The 18,527-nt window shown below is 33.0% G+C and overlaps 1 protein-coding gene across 2 annotated transcripts in view; it reads left to right on the top strand.

The window, feature by feature from the left end:
- Mdy (diacylglycerol O-acyltransferase) overlaps positions 1-18,527 on the top strand; it is an 86,945-nt gene that overhangs the window by 4,976 nt on the left and 63,442 nt on the right. The window contains exons 2-3 of one of the 2 annotated variants that reach the window (XM_083098865.1): positions 9,344-9,472; positions 16,906-17,000. In XM_083098865.1, the coding sequence (XP_082954991.1) occupies positions 9,344-9,472; positions 16,906-17,000 (224 nt within the window). The remainder of the gene's footprint in view (positions 1-9,343; positions 9,473-16,905; positions 17,001-18,527) is intronic. The other variant, XM_083098866.1, reaches the window with a different exon arrangement.

The following is an 18,527-nucleotide window of genomic DNA, read 5'->3' as shown; positions in this document are numbered from 1 at the left end:
ACTTATATAATTACTTATATAATTTTATTATATTTATTGATATTGGGAAAAGTATTAAAGAATCGCAAAATGACTTAAATAAGAATATATAAAAATCATTGATATATATATATATATATGAATAGGCTCAAAACAGAAAGAATACAATTTCCATGAATAGAAAAAAATATTTATTATAGAAGTAAAATTCTTTAATAAGTAACGTATATATATCGCGTCGCATTGAAATTAATTATAACAAATTTTATATTATTTTTTTTATTGTAAAAATATTTTGTTACACGCTAAATTTTACCTGTCTCTTCTCGCGTATATATGTGCTCTGTTCGCGTCGCTTAGTAAGACGAGGAAGGGAGTAAGACAGTAAAGGGAGTAAAACTAGTCTTCCGACATGGTATAATGACTTGCAAATAAGAATTTCTTATTCTCGAAAATGGCGAGTCTCTTTGGCCTTGTCGCGTCGCAGCTTCTTTTCCATCTTGGCGCGCGCTTCCCTTTATTTTTCCCGAGGCTCCCTCCTTATATCGGCGAATCCATCCTCGAACAAACGATCCTTATATTTACTCGCAGCGTGTTTGTCGAACGCTTCTCTTGTTTTGCGACTTTGTAATTAGATGGATGTACTCGGGCAATATCCGTCTTCTTTCTACATGTGGATAACGAGGGTTGTGGAGAGGCACAACGTGAGAAGGGCGGCTTTACAGTGTATTTCCGGAATGCCTGAGATTGATTCCGGAGAGTTTCCGATCTCCCCCATTCTCGGTTTCGGCGTGCGAGTATTCAGGATGTGTTTGCCCACCTGATTCGACGATTCGCTTCTTGCTAAAGGGAATGCGGCTAAGTTTATCGATGCATTGTTAAACTGCGTGTTGTAATGCTTATTTAGTGAAGCAACAATCGGATTACAAAGACAAGATACAAATTAGGGTCTTCCGCTTTGTCTGGGGGAGAAGATTAACAGCACGAATGTTATATTCGAAGAATTTGCATAAATTCGTTTGTATGTAGCTAATATATCTTTTGTAAAATATCTGAGAAAGTTACTTAAAAGAACAATTCTTTGTTAGTAATAATTATTACCTTATATTGAAACTTTTTAAAATATTTATTCTTTGCGATATGATAGTGTTTCGAGATAAAACTTATAGTAAAAATTTCTTTTATAATCGATTAGCAGAGCATTTAAGGAAGAGAGAGGGAGAGAGAAAAAGAGGATCTCAGATTTTAATTTTTACCAAGCTGCTAATTACGTTATTATCTGCACCGATACTAAGTAGAATTAGAGAACGCTCTATGCGCGTTCAATCCCGCATGAGTGGCACGTTTTCTGGCAAAAAGCCCCTTAATAAATCCTAAAACCACGCGTCATCTCCGCGACGGGCGACAAATTTTCGCCTCGACGTTCAGCCTGCTCCGGCAGATTTTTCTCGTCTATCTGCCGCCTGTTTTCTCCTCCGTTGCTACTTTTTTGCATTTTGTCGAGTTCGGCAAAAACTTTTAATCTCTCGCGAATCTACGTGATATAGAGGACCGTCTCGCGAAATGGGAGCGAGCGCCTTCGAAATGGATGAGGATTAACGGTATTGTGCTGTCAATCCCGCAATCCTTTTCGTCCAGTGTGCTACTGCCTCATCATTTTTATCCTTCTTTCTTTTCCTCTGTCCCCCTCCGGCACCGTGGATCATTTTCACGGGAAGCTTGTAGGTAGTAATGGTGGATTTCGCGCGCGAAATCAGGCAGGAGAACAATGGTAGCGATTACGTCGGCAGAAGAGACGGAACGAGTGTCTGGATTAGGAAGGGTTGCGGCTTTTTTGGCAAAAAAAAACACATCATCGGCTTGGAGCTCTTACTCTACTAATCGCCGCAAAGATGAGGTAGTGTGCCGGATGAGACATACATATTTCGCAGATTCATATTTTAGAAATCTTAGAATGCTCCACAATCTTTGAAATAATTTAAAATATTTAAGAATATATATCTAGGAAATATCTCGCGCGAAACACAACCGTTTTATATTATATTATTTTATAAAACATCGTTTATAAAACGCTAATTTAGCTTAATTTAGCTTAATTTTAAAAGCAATGTCTAAAATGTATTTTTTAATGCTGCAAATATTTTTCATGAATTTAGTGTCAAAACGTCGATATCATTTTTCCTTCTTATGCTGTTGATAAAGTAAGACGATTAAATATTTTACCTGGTATATATTGCCTAAAACGAGCGATATTTCACAGCGCCAAAACTTGCAATTATATGTAATTTGTAATAACGAAATCAAAAGAAACGCAATTTAGTCTGACCACGATTGCAGCGGTTGGAAGTGACGAAGTTGCCGCATGGTTTTGCAAAAAGACGAAAAGGAAAATGTAGCGGCTACATCACGACCGAGCTTAAATTAGCTTCTTTAACGCTTGTCCGGTTTATGCGAATTCCGCTCTCGAGACAGGTGAGAAAATTTTGATGAATCTCCGGAATGCAATATCAAATGGTAGAAATGTCGTCAGCAAGAGAAAGTAGCGATAAAATGGTTTGTCACGAAAGAAGCGGGAGAGAATAAGATAGAAGACAGACAGATAGACGGGTAAACAAGCGAGATAAATAGATAGATTGATAGACGGATAGACAGACCGAAAGGAAGAAAAAAAGCAAATCATGAGATAGCATGAAAGCAGAACGATAGAAATGAATCGAAAGGTAGACAGAAGGAAACGATAGGTAATCGATACCGTAGGCTGAAGGATAAGGGACAGTCGTGCAGGGTCGAGATGAACGAAAGCGAGGAAAGGAAAACCTGTTTAAAGCACCATTTAATTTCTCTTCATGAATCATTTAGAATGTTCTTCCATCAGCGCAGCTCTTCTTATCCTCCTCTCTTTATTCTCCTCTATTTCTTTTCTTCCTCTTTTTCCTTCCATTTGCCTCTCCGATTTGCTAGCCGGATGTTGTAGTAGGAGGGATTCCCTCCTCATTATACCGGTAATATATGTATATCCGTCTATCGTTTAAATATTCACGAGGCCTTCCGGTGCCGGGAAGATTCGCGAGGAAAATACCACCCGACAAAGAAGGTCAAGAAGGTCCTGGCACAGGGTGCCATTCTTCCATTTTACTCTTCTGTTGTTTCTTCTTATCCCTTGGCACGAACACTACTCTTAGCTGCTCTCCTACGTAAAGAAAGAAAGGAAAAAAGAAGAAGTGGCACAAGTGACGTTCCTTTTTTTATTAAACTGACTCTCAGAATAATCCAAAAGATTCGATACCTTTATCTTTCGCAAAGATGCGTGACTTGTGAAATATGCAATTTTAAAATCGATGTTTCGATTAATTTATTTACATCATAAAGTTCGAATCATGATCGGATGAAAGATGTCCTTTTTTAGTTTGAATAAATGGAAAAAAATAATGAGGCGCGTTACGTCGAGATAATGGAATCAACAATAGAGTCGGATTATTATTAATTTCTCTGTTATGAATGTCTTTATCAATATATACAAGTTGTTTGAAATCTGTCTATTTTTTACGTAATTTGCAAATAGGTTTTCATTGAGTTATTTTTCGACGTAAAACTTATTTTGTCTAGATGTTTAATGCTCTATACGTTCTGTGTTTTTCATTTATTATATCTCTCTTAAATACAATGGTTATTGCATTACATTGCAAAAAATATGCAGATGAAATACGAGTACTATCAGGAATAACGAATGTCGAACAAAACAGAGCAGAATATATTGTACGAAGGAAAAATAATACTTCTCGTATACGAATATGTTAGTCGTTTGCGATAACGATGGGGGATAATATTCTTTTAATCTTATTGTACGATATTCCATAACATTGGAAAAGCACTTAGGCGTTGAATATAAGAGAAGTCCCCGAATCTGGGAATAATTTATGCAACTCAGCATGACATGGGACATTAGTCATCCGTGATACGCTGAATAATTATTGCACAGATAGATGTGCAGTCGGACACATTGTTATTATATACTGGCGAGGTACATCGTTTACGTATCTGTCTGGACAATTCTGACAAGCAAATAATTAAATAAATCGGCACTACATTAATAAATAATATGCTCCATTTTCATAAAAACGAAGAAAATGAACACATTCATTATAAAATATTATTATGGAATATCCTCCGTTATATTTAAAATTTGTTCACATTTAATGTTTTTTCGATATTCGTCATTTTCTATTGTAGAGAGGAATATTTGCAAATTAATTTAGTCATTTGCAGTACTGACCATCTTGTTTATAATTTTCAATAGAATACGTTCGAAAAATAACACGTAGTGTCGATCATTTGGAAAAATATTGGTCAGATTGCAAAAATGCCGATGATGGACAGCCGCGTATCTCCTCGATGCGAAAATATATCCTGATTTAATTATATTTCATAGCTATGACAATACGCTTGAATAATTATACGGAAACATCATCTGTGTTTTGGATATTTTCCGATGCGAAAACGTGTTTTCCTCTTTATTTTGTTTCGCTCGACCGTTATGCGTCGATTATCCTCATTTTTCTTTCTTTTTTACCTTCCGGTCTCATTTTTGAGTCCATTGCGGAGGAATTTTTTTCGCCTGACAAACTTTGCGAGTGTCCATTTTATCAGACAGAGAAATAACAATCGTCATATTTTTGAATCAGAGCACGCGACTGGGATACCGATGAGATTTTTTGCGCCCGACTTCTTTTATTTTGTTTAAAATCTACCCGCGAGCGTGGGTTTGCATTTTTCAATAGGATGCGAGTTTCGAATAAACACGATTTTTGTTTCAGGCGCTGTAAATAATTCCATTTGAAAATTGTCACGGTTTTATCGGTCGTGACCCGCGTTTGCTTGTTTGATTTTTTTTCTCGCTATTTTCGGTCGCTCGGACAAACTTTTAAAGTAATTTGCACGTTTGATGGCGATAGCCCATTCCATTAAAGTCTTTAACAGAAATGTTAAAAAAAAGAGAAATACGGATACCATTTTCAACGGAAATTTGCAACTGGGATGTAATAATGCAGGTTGATAATGATGCGTTATGATGACGTCGCATTAGTGGAAAATTGCGCAAAATTATAGCTCTTCATTTTTTCAGTGAAAATTTTAACTCGTATCTTTCATAAGATTTAAATAAGAGATAAACTTTTTTTTTCTAATAAAATATGTACTTGCCGTTGTTTCAAAAGTGTATTGAAGAGATAATTTAATCGTTTATTGAAATATTCGTTAGCAATTTCAAAAATGAAAATTTTATCGTGTAAAGATGCATCAACGTCAATTGGCGAAATCAGTTGTCATTGGGATGCATTTGCGATCGTTAGAATTCAATTGATTCTGCAAATCGGATCAAAGTCACGTTCAGAAAAACCGCGTTCTTGTCGGATGTTACAGGCGAAAACTCAATGCTGAAGTTATGCACATGGACATGGTGTCGATGATCAAGGGATATAGCGACGACTATTGCCTGTCTTTTCCACCAACATCGTTTAACTTTAATCTTAGCTTAACTCACTCTTCGTCTCCTTCTAACTGTTTCTTTAGAAAAAGACAAAGAATGAGTTAAGCTAAGATTAAAATTAAGCGACATTGGTAGAAATGGCCACATGTGTCAAAAACTTGTCGCATTAGCGAAAGTTTCGTTTAAGAGAAACACACACACACACACACACACACACATATATATATATATATACACACTTTTTGCGCGACCTGTAATATGTTCATTGTAAGAAAGCGGAAGCGATTTGCCTTGAAACGGTAAGAAAGTGACGCGCGCTCTGGGAGCGGGTCCCTCAGTTCCGGAATAGTAACGACAACTTAGTTGGTCTTTTTTGTTCTTTCATGGCTGCGGTTTGTTGAGAAAGTGGACTGAAGTATGATATTGCAACTTATCCCACGGAGATGCCGCTCGACCTTCGTCTAAAAAGTGCTGTCGACAATCGCGATAAATCATCCGAGAGCGCGTATAAAGCGTGGTTTCCTCGACATAACAAGGCAAGGACATTGTCGACTTTAATTTATCAATACAAAAAATAATTATGTGTTAGTAATAAAAGAAGGCAAAAAAAGGAAAAAAAATAAAATGTCTATAATAATAAGAAATAAACAAAATTCTGAAGGGGGTGCCAATTAAAGTATGATGGAATGTTACGATAATTACTTTGATATTATATCCTGTTTATCTCGTGTTTCATGAATCAGATGACAAAAGTCGGAAAATCGCATTGATGCATCTCACGTTTTCCGAAGATGCCGGATGTAACATTTTAGAAATATTCAGCGTATTCGCCGTTCTCATGCATATGGAATTACCACAGCGACACGTCTGCGTTCTGTTCGCAATGTTGTCCCAATACCAGAAGCGTGAGAGATAGCTCTTCGTGCGCAAACCGCCGTTTCTATCGCGGCTCTATTAATTATCGCGATCTGCCATAAATTCTGAGTAATAGTTACGGCGCACAGGTCGAGAGGGTTTATTAGGTGAACCGTTATGCGGGGGAGTGGGAGGGGGGAGGCGCGACGATGCTGCTGAATACACGCAGAAACCGCACTCCTGAGGGTGGCTGCGGGTAATTACGGCGGGGCGATATATAACGTTCGCCTGTTACATTTTGTACGCAAAACCGACGGAATTCTTTCGCTAGACAAATTGCATCGTCATCATTGCGACGCCGTCGTTGTGAGAATTTGCGATATTAACAACAAACTTAAGCGTTAGAGTTTGAATAATTAGGAATTAAAATAATTAAAGCAGCGCGTTATATCATATATTTTTGATCTTAGAATGAACGTATATTTTCCATTACATTTAAAATTATAATTTGCTTTTTAAGGGGATCTTGAATGGGGAGAATTTGCGTTTTCGTAATATTTTTCGAGGTATTTATACGATTTAGAAGTTAAATTGTAGTATCCTGAAGGATATAAATTCAATTTCATGGCTTTCGGTTCGCGAGTTTCTGGTCCTCCGAAGTTCCAAGAAGACAAGATCTCAAGGATACATCTTATCGCCCACGCCTCGGATTTTGCTAGGATCTTTCATGTAAATACTTAAGACGAGAGGTTCTTCCATGAAAGTGATATAGAAACTTTTCGAGATTTATCTCAATGACAGCATAATACTAGTGGTCATGAAGAAAGAGCCAATCGAGAAATCGGCAAAATCGCATCAGTGTTTGATACGAGAATTATTTTTTTCAGATTTATTCTCTTCAGACATTGATTACAGATATATTATTTCCATTATAAAACTAATTTGTGAATCATTTGAAAAATTTTATTTATCATTGGTGATGCAAAAAATTAATTAAGGAAAAATTAAATGTATTAGAAAAATAACATAAATTTCTCTCTTTTTTTCTAAATATATTTTTTAAGTAGATTTATGAAAATATATTAGAATAGTTGCTAAGACAATAATTTTCTCTAAACTATTAAAGAAATTAGAAACATTTTGAAATATATTTAATAATACATATAATATAATATACACTGCTAACGATACATCATAAAAATGTATACTTTTTTATGGTCTTATTGAAGATAAAATATTTTCTAATTTCGCGCAAATGATCTTGCGAAAAAGTAAGTTATAATACGATAAAGAATATTAACTGTAACTTTGAATACAAGGAGAGATAAAAGTTTCGCCCTATGATCGTTATTCCTTTTGTTTTCCACTATGTAATCGACTTACCGTGGTATCGTTCGAGATCTTTTTAGTACATGCTCCTTTTGCATTGTCATGTACATTCAATAAGCACTTTAGATATCGGAGATTCCATATGGTACGCTCTCTCATATGACTGACAAGGGCACATCGCCAACAATACTCCGTGCATGAAATCTGAATAGTATCTATAGCGTACGGTGGAGGGTCGTAACACAAAACCCTCTTGTCTTTGGTGTCTCTTGGGTGGATTATATGCCGGATGCGTCTCGGTAATCGGCTTTCACGATACGCGTCTATCATCCCTTCGTTGGTTGCGCCCTCGCGAGGACCGACAAGGATCATCGTACAAACTTTTCGAAAGGGTTTTGTCTTGCGGTACAAAACATTCGAGTGCTTCTTGTATCTTTGATCGATAAGGCACATTCGCGATTCATGGTAGTCATTATAACGAGTAGATTGTACCGCGTATCGCTGTAGTAAATTAACAAAATAATATATAAATTGTGGTTATTACAAATAGGAGAGAATAGCGCGTGCTAATTTTCTTGAAAAAAAATTGCACTATTGAAATTGTTGCTTATGTGTGGAAAATTTTTACGCAAAAATAATTTTTTAAACAAGTTTTTAATTTCTCTATTTCATTGTCAATGCAACGCTTTCAACTTTAGCATAATTATTATATTTTTGAATTTTAACGCGTTAAAATTTCCATAAGAGAAGCGTGTTGGAAAAAGCGATTAAAATAAATGCTCTGAAGGTGAAACACATTCCATATGTCTTTGTGGATCCGGAGAATGCGTTGTTATTGCTACATCTTGATACTTCAGCGGTATGCGATTCAAACGAAATTTGCGACGTCTTGAATGCTTGATGGATGTAAAGCAACGTCCACCGAGAGCACAAAGTGAAAGGGTCGTGCACGAATAGCAGTAATCTTGCCACGATCGTTTGTTATAAACTACATTTTGTTAGATTTATATGGGAAACGCGAAAGAATCGTAAATCCCGCGAGTGATCTTCGAGACAGATCTGCTTGCTCGAACATCCGCTATATAACGAGCATCTTTTATTGCGATGAAAATGACTCATATCATTTACCGCGTCGTCACGTGTGAACTATACGTCAGTCCGTAAATTGATATAAGGACATGTATAACCGTACGATATGAAAGCCCTTTTATTGCTCCATTTTCATCCCTATGACGTTCGTACGTCTTTCTTCATACTGCTCGCGCACAAGGAGCATTTTGCTAGTATGGCGCCAGAATGAGAATATTCTTCTTAATACCATCCCCTTCAGCGACTCAGCAATGGTCTATTATCGAATTTCCGTAGGTTAGTAGGTATAATAACGAGTTCGCTATTCATAAAGAGATCGCAAAGAAACGAATACAAAATATATGTAAAGATATTACTTATAATTTAATCTTTGAAAAATGTAATAATATTAAAGAATACATTTTATATTAGGGATTATTACATTATATAATACATTTTCTTTATGGAGATTATACTGGATTACCGTTTAGTAGATAGCTATAATAACGGATCAGTAGAAAAAGATTTTTCAAGTTTTTTTTTTATTTTTATATATATTATATCAGATTTACATTTGCAGATTTATATATCCCAAGTCTTTTTATTATTTTTTTTTTTATTTTACAGATGTCACTGTCCTAGAGACAGCCTTTTTTCGTGGAGTTCTGGCTTTGACAACTTCACGGGATTCGTCAACTGGGGCTTCCTACTGTTAGGCATCGGCGGTATCCGGTTACTGCTGGAAAATTTCATAAAGTAAGTCAAATTATCGATGATACTTTACTCTTATCTATAACTATACGGTGGATTGTGATTATAGTTTGTGATAGATTTGTCATTAATTTAAATAAGATATATAAATAATTACGAATCGCAAAAAAATTATATGCCATTGACGAGATATTGGTTTGAATGCATCTTACAGGATCTATTTTTAATCCTCCAAAAGACATTTAAGTGGACAGTTTTCTGTCATTTGGATCGAAATGTATAGATTTCGAGAAAAAAAAACACAAAAGAGAAAAAAATGTTGGACGATCGTATTTGCCAATGTTTTAATAACGTGAAAAAAAGAGGGAATTCTAACAAACAGCTCAAGAAGTTATTATTAGCTATCAAGAAGTTATTATTTGTCCACTGAAACTGAAAGAGTCTCTGCGTCAGATGAGACACCCTCGCGACCAATAGAAATCTGATAGGACAACAAAAGACGATCAAAAGCGCCTCCAATGATTTGATGGACCTATCGATAGCAATTGATAGTGTACGACAAAAAGAATTGATTGCTGGCGACCTGACAAAATTGAGTTTCTAACTGCAACTGCTACAGTATGATTATTCGTTGTCCTTCAAAGATGGTTACAGATCGATCGTATAAGTGAATGTTATTGGAGCCAATATCAGCAACTATTGTAGATATAATATGACACAAGTGAATTAGTAAGGTTGCATAATCTGTATTAATGTACTCGTATTTCATCAGGCACACATTGCATATGAAAAAAATTTATATTTAAAAACTAGACATTATTGTTATTACTAGGTATTATTGTTAAAAATATTACATAAATGTAGCATTCAATATTGGAACCGATAGAAAACGATAATAGAAGGTGAAAAGTATAAAATAAAAATAATAAAAATAATATATAATAAAATTAAAAATAGCATAGCAAAGAATTAACCCATTGGACTAGATTATTACATGTAACGATTCAGAATTATATATTAGTATAGAAAAATATACAATTAATAAACAATAAAAAATATATAATTAAATATTCTAATATGAATATTGTGTAATGTATAGAATATTTTATTTGCAAAAGAATTTTAAAGAAAGCTATTATAATTGAACTAGTTTGAATTGTGCATAACTTACATATGTCAGACTCAAGCAAGATGTAAATTTATGATTATTATTACGATAATTTAATCGATAATTTCTGTTTCAACGTTAAAAATTTATATTTCCAATATGAATTATTCTCGATTAACTTCTCGAAATACCAATCACTACTTTCGCGAAGCTAATAAAAGAAAAGTACGAATAATAGCAAATTATGTAATTATAGATAGCAAAATGCAATGAAACTGACAATATCTCGCCTTATCAAATTGATTTAGCCATCGTAACAGCAGCTACGAATCAATTTTAAGTAATTAAAATTATTATTTTATTCATAAACTACATATTGATGCAAAAAATATAAACGTATATATCTCTAAAGTTTAGAAGAACAATTAATTTGCTCATGTAACAATAATTAATATTTTTAAATTAAGACTATGTTGTCAGCTGATTATTTGTCATGCATATTAATGTCATTGATATTCGCGCGATGTTTCTCCTTTGCAAAAAAAAATATCGATCTTAGAGTAAGTTAGCTATCTTTTCTTCCAAGGGTGAGAGAGGAGTGTAAGCGTTGTCCATGAATAATTTCAACGAGATTTTTATCGTCGTTGTAAACTCTCGACCTCGCGTCCAGTTATTCCCGGGGGCGCGTAACAGAAATTTATCACACTCGTTAAGCATGGAAAAACTTTTGAGGGAAATCTTGCGACGTAATTGCTCGAAGTAGCCTTGACATGCTTTATACAAGTCTGAAACAAACATACCTGCGAGCGACCGAAGACATTATAAACAATTCTAGTCGAGATCGCCTGGAAATCCTTTTGTTCAGAGGTACTTTAGAATTTGATTAATGTTTTTAGTTTGCTTCAAATTTAGATATCGGTAGAAGAGAGAGTTTAAAATCAGTAACGATTAAACATATATTAAATTTATGTAAATAAATATTTATTTCATAAATATTTATTTTGAAAAAGTAGCTGTACATATTTAATAAAATATTCATGTTTTCTTTAATATATACACACATACATATATTATTTCGATAAACTCAACAATCAATAAAACTGTATTTTGTTAGGCTAGAAAACACAAAGATTTAAATTCATAATCTAAAAGATATTTTCAGAGTTGCAAATATCTAATGAATTAAAAAAAAATATTTTTTGATTAATATAAATATGACGCTTCACAGGGCGCTTTTGTATAATATAACGTTCAATTGGCCAGATAATTTCGCGTACAATCGTCACCTCTTAATTAACTTATCTGTGCTTCCAATCGAGTACTTCGAAAGAATCGTAACCATTTAATGCCGCTACGTTCTCGACTGATTTGTTCCAACTGGCAAAAAGTCCTTTTTAGACTCGATTCGCGAAGAACACAAGCGGTGATCGAATCGCGAGGATGAGATTGTCGACACGATTCCATTGCGATCGAGATTAATCGACAAGACGAGGTTGGGAGAGACGAAAGGGTAGATTGGCGACTGAAAGTAGCACGTAAGAAAGCAGGTAGATGCTTCTCTGCAAAGTGAAAAAAGGCACCGAGAGAGCTCAATTAATCGAACCCCCGACGAAAGGTTTCCTTGCTATCGATAAAAGTCTATGGGGGCGGGTAAAGGGAGTTTCTAAAGTTTCCTCTTCCTTGTCTTTCGTATCCGCATGGATTGAAACTTTTTCATAGAACTGCCATACAGTCATAATTTATGCAGTCAGAACCGTCCAGCGCATTTATTTCATTCTCGGTTTCCTCGAATTATTTTCCATCCATTAGCACGGCTATTGCACATATTATACCTTTTTTTACATAAATACGCTTTCTGAATTTTTTAAATTTGTGATTTTCGAGAAATTATTGTTTTCGCAGCGATTATAAATGAACTGACAAATAAGAAAATATAGAACAATTAATGTGTTTCTTGTGCCATAGATGCCTAGTGCACAAAGAACACATTAATTGTTCTATATTTTCTTATTTGCCAGGTCATTTACAATCGCAGCGGAAATAATATTTCAAAGATCATAAATAAAATACAATACAAATATATGAGATGTACGTGATATAGAAATATATGAATTTTATATATAAAATTTTATATATATAAGTATTTACATATCAAATTTTTGAAATATATATTTAATATATATATAATATATATTTATATATATGTATATATATTTTATATATATAAGTATTTACGTATCAAATTTTTGAAATATTAATTTTTAAAATAGAGAATAATACTGTTCAATTCTAATCTAGCATGGCAGTGAGATTTTTAATGACATATTGAAAAGACATATTATTATACAGATATTATTCATGTGGATATGGAACTGATCATTTCTATCATTCTATTTTATCAGTAATTTTCGTAAAGATTCGCGCGTCGCGTTAGAATATAAAATTCGTTTGCCATTTATCCGGAGATTACAGGCTCTATAATTTGATATTATAATGCGGAGAAAAGAAGTATTAACTAATATGTCTCTGAAAATTTAATGATTTTTAATATTTTCATATTTCGTATATATTATTATCAGTTTATATATCTTTCATTCTTTATTCTCCAGCTCGAAATTGAAGAGAAAATAATAAGCGTAAATTGAAAAGTATGTGGAAAAAAATAAAATAATAAAAACTGTCATATATAGAGACATAATGAAATAATGTATTTATTAAATATTTTTAGTATTAAAATAAAACTTAAAAAACTATATCTTAAATATAATAAGAAAAAGGAAAAAATTTTAGATACAGTAAATAAATTGGCATTATATAGCGAGCTTTAAAAGGGATCTTTAATAAACGGAGCTACTGTGCTCTACGTGTATTTCATCTAGATAAATATCAAAATAAATTAACCGAGCTACGTTCATGGCTCCTCCAATTTTCCTCGAGAACAATCCATCTCGTCTCATCGGTCCAATCCGACATTTGAAATGAGTCCCGAAGCCTTTCCATTAATTTCAGGGAAAAAGAATCGTCCGTTGCGTTCTTTACAATCATAGAAATGAGAAGAAGATGCTCTCGTTCCGCGCGTTTTATTAATATTTAATGCGGATCGTTCGCGCGCGCCCACATTTTCATCCGGACCCGTCGCATATTGGCGCAATAACTCTTCGAATCTGGACCTTTGCGCGCACTCGCACCCACCGAGAGTCACCCCAGGGCTCCTCTCACCACGTTCGATGTGAAATTGGGGATTTTATCGTGACGCTGTATTAACGAACTCCGATGGGCGAGGAACGAGCGTGGATTTAACGGGCGTTCTCGGATCAAGACGGTTATTCCCGCCGGAAAAGAAATTTAATATCGTTTCTGCTCACGTCTCGAAGCGATGAGTTTCGATAAGTGCGATATTCCCTTAACTTTCAAGTACTTGAAAAAGGCTTTATGAGATTCGTCCACTAGGTGTACACGCGTATTGAGGATGGATCGGTTTAATCATCGACGGTGTTGAGCGATTGTTTCCTTTCTCGTTGATTAATCTTTTCATTTCGCTAAAATAAACATTTGTGTATGAAAATATTATCGAGTAGTATTTTTTACGCATAATGATATTAATTCCAACGGGTTTTATTATGCACGAGTTTATTGTTGCATATCAACGGAACAGAATAAAATATTTAAAATTTCTTCTATTATTTTAGTTTACTGCAGAATCTATTTTCCACTCTTTGACTTTAATAAATTTGCTCGACCACAAAATAAAATAATTGATGATGATTGTTTTTTATATTTACAATTAATTAATATTTATATCTACAATTTTATATCTAAATTACTTTTCTATGTATTATTTATGATAGTACATATAAAAAAATAAGTTAATTGTAGATATAAGTTTTATATCTACAATTACAAGCTTAATGTTGTACAGACAATATATAACTTAATATTGTAGTGATATGTAGATAGTCCAAGATAGAGTTTGCATTATTTATGCATAAAACCAGTTTCATAAATTATCATCAATTTACTGTCACGTTGTAATAATTAATTATAGATGAGAATCGTATTTTTCCATGCTACTGTCAATTATCACAATTGTCAACGAGACAATCGCATTTTCTTAGAGAACTAGGTCGGTGATTGTGTCCCAATAAATATTGTCTCTCTCTGTAACAACCGCGTTCACTTGGAATACTTTAATTACTTGACCCACAAGTCTCGTTTATCATCGTTAACGTGCACGTACGACCTGAAGCCATTAGTGTACACCGTCAGGCACCTTTTTTCGGACGATACACCTACCTCATGTGTCTCGCGAGAAAATAATGTTCTCGATGGATTCGATCGATACCATCACAAATTGCGTTTTCAAGATAATGCAGTGATAAGGCATATAAAACGTATTTTTATGAACACAATAATGTATATAACACAGTCGTGGAAATAATGTATTTTTATATTTTGGAGTAAACAGCGAAAGATAATTTCACGCGTTATTTACAAATCATTTCCATTCGCTATAATTTTGATTTTATTAATGTTGATATTTTTATATATGAGACGTATTAAATTTATGTAAATTCCCTTTGTATATTCTACGTCGCTTTTGTAATCAATATAGCTCTTTATATTATGGAGACAAACATAACTTAATTGAATATCGTAGTTTAGCATATTCCATTTGTTTTATTACGCATCCTATTTCTGCATAACTCCGTTTGATTTATGCACAGAAATTAATGTATGATTCGTGCATACACAGAAAGTGCCATTTTACGAAATTGCCAATAAATAATCCAATATGATTTCGGAGGGCATCGTTTATAACATTTCCAACGTACGCCATCAAAATAAATCACAGATTCGAATCAAGATTGCAGTCAATCATGAAACAGGTGTTTTTTTTCTACATTTCTTTGAGTCGTCCTGCTAGGAAAATGGATTTGTTTCCCAGCACGGGTTTCTTCTTTGCATCGTGTAATGTGATGGTTATTATTTATCTCAAGAATAAAGAATGAGCAAACTTCTTTTTCTCCCCATATCTCTTATTTTTTTCAACTATCCTTGTAAAGAAGATCGTAACAGAGAAACAGAAATAGATTATAATGATAAGACGTTTGTTCTTTAGTTCGTGTCACGCTTAATGCACGAGCGATGAAAAACTAAAGATTATAATAGAAAACGTGCGCCGATCTTAATCTCTAATATTTATTTTATTTTATTTATAGTACAGCAAGAAATATATGATTTTGTTAAATATAAATAAATTTATATCAATATATATAGAGATTTTCTATTCTTCATGCATTTTAAGTATTTCTGAATCTAGCATATTATTTCGTAGAAACTCATATATAATTGTTTTGATTTTATTTTCAATAATTCAATAGTCAAAATAAATAATTTTATTTTAAATAAATAATTTTAAGCATTTAATCAGAGAAAATTTCTCGGAACAAACAGACGTCTTATCCAAATTTCATCTGAAAAAGATATATTGTTAGATATTTATATGAAATATTGATCGATTTTCAAAAACTTCTGCTTATTATAAAACAGTTGGTATTATAAATATATCTTTATATCTTCTAAATAGTTCTAATTATTAACAAAATTAATTAAATTTTTCACTAATGCGCATTTTATAAAAAGAAAGGCATTTTTATATATATATTTATATAAAATGTTAGTCAATTATTAAGAGTTCTGAATAGTCCGTTATGAGTTCTAACGATTATTATTAAGATTCGAAGCACTAAAACCAAGATTGAATGAGTGAATTTCAAATTTAGTAGTATTTTGAGCAGAACTATTTTTGAAACTTCGTCTAGAATTATAGAATTGTTCGAAATTTTTTCTAGTAAAATTATTTCTAAAACGTTAAACTATAAACTTTTGAGAATCTAATGAAAAATAAGAAAGAAAATATCACAAGACAAAGTGGGATGCTGTGCATCTTAAACTTTGCATCTTAATTTGTTTGGAAGCAGTTTCTTTACTTTAATGACTAGAACTATTTATTTAAATTATGAAAAGTTATAGATCAACTATTGAAAATAAAGCCAGAACTTTTAATTATATATGAGCCTTTATGAAATAATATGTTTGCTTTATACACAATACATTTGACCATCTATGTTCATGGCAGTGTAATTTACTCTTTTCCATTTTAGAATTAATATGTTATTAGTATTAATGTACTATTACCTTTGTTATCATTAATATACCGTATAATAATTGTTAATGTAAATTATATCATAATATCATATTCAAATGCAAATTATTGCATGAATCAATTATTTCATGAAACACATTTCATGAAACAATTATTTTTTTTAATTTGTCATAAATTTATTTATTTCTTTATTTTTTGTTACAGATATGGAATAAGAGTGGATCCTAGGCAATGGCTTATTTTCCTTAGTGGTAAAAATGATGGCGGCGAAGAATATCCTTCATTATTGCTGATTTGCTGTAAGTAAAACTGCCGATATGTCATTTTACAATCGTTTGACGAAAAACGTAACTGTCAAGTCGGTTCGTGGCCTCGATTGCAAAATGATCGACATTTATTATAAGAAGCTTTTGGCTGCATCATTTTGTCGATATCAACGAAGTATGTCAATCGGAAAATTATTGATAACGTCTCTCACTATTCGATAGCTTCAAGTAACTTCTTTCTGATAAGATATATTATTTACATTCCGTTATTTATACAGGATATATTAATAATATCATGTAAAAATCATTTCATTTGTTATTATAAATTTATTAATTATTAGATTAATTTTATCAAGTTGCAAGATAATAATAGAGTCACGGAAATAGAAGAATGCTATTAGAATGCACGAAATTCCTATTATTAAACATTATTATCTAACATAATTTGTATTAAATTTTTAATTTTTGCAATAATAACTATGCCGAGAATACGAGCTTTTGAATATTAACGTAAATCTTATTATAATTGCTTGGATTTAGTTCTAAAATAATTAATTCTAAGATAACAAGTCAAAAATTATTTTTTATGTATTTTTATTTATCTCTAATTTTTACTTTTTGAAATTATAGTATTAATGAAGTACGGAAATATTATTAAAAATATGTGTGTGTGTGTATACATATACATATTATATCTTTAATAATTTTCGTTAATATCGTAATATAAGATAGAATCTTTTCGAATATTTAAAGTGAAAGATCAACGGACTCTCTCTTCACAATCATTTTTTGGCTATTGTAAACTAGAAAATTGAGCGTTATCGATGAGACTCATAGTAAACTTTAAAGTCCGCTTTTATATCGAGAGCTTCCGGTGCATATTGAATCTCTGTATTCATGGTATGTATTAATTCAATTTTTTCGAGAGCTATGTTTTTTTTATTCAATCTGTACCTAATATGGATCCTTGTTAATGTGATCTCGTCAAGTAACAGCGAGAATAGCTCCAAAGACCCATAATGAGATGTACAATTTTTCTTCTAAAGAGGCCTCTGATCGGCTGAAAGAGGCAAGAATAGCACGTATGTTAAAAAAAGAACAGTAAAATGATAAAAGGAAATTCAAAGTTGAATTTTATCTTCTCTTGACAGCCGTCCACCTATATAGCGCTTTACCCGAGCAGTACTATAGAAATTAATAAAAAAAAGAATAGGGAGAATGTGCTAAAAGGCGAAATGAAGTGAGGAGCGCGGAGAGGTGGTGTCAGTAGCGCTGATATGAGATGGGGAAAATGAAGGTTTTGTTTCTGTCTGGCAAACTGGCTGTTGTTTTAGTTATCTCGTTACAGTGCGCGCATCGCAAAATTACAAAAAGGTGGAAACAATTTGGCGAGGTAATTTCCCATCTCGCCAGAATTCATTGATTCTGAATATTCTCTAAATGTCGTTTATTAAGCAGCAACATCCGAACGTTTTTTGCAATGCGGTATAATTTGCTGCGCGCCATAGCTTACTTCTTCACATTCTTGTAATGCGGGATGAACTTAGTGTATCTTTTTCA

Source organism: Camponotus vicinus, unplaced genomic scaffold (assembly GCF_025532165.1).
Source record: "Camponotus vicinus isolate PSW18456_S1 unplaced genomic scaffold, iyCamVici1.0 SCAF_4, whole genome shotgun sequence".
NCBI classification, from domain to species: Eukaryota; Metazoa; Arthropoda; class Insecta; order Hymenoptera; family Formicidae; genus Camponotus; species Camponotus vicinus.
The sequence above is the reverse complement of the archived record's forward strand: the minus strand, read 5'-3'. Positions and strand labels throughout refer to the sequence as shown.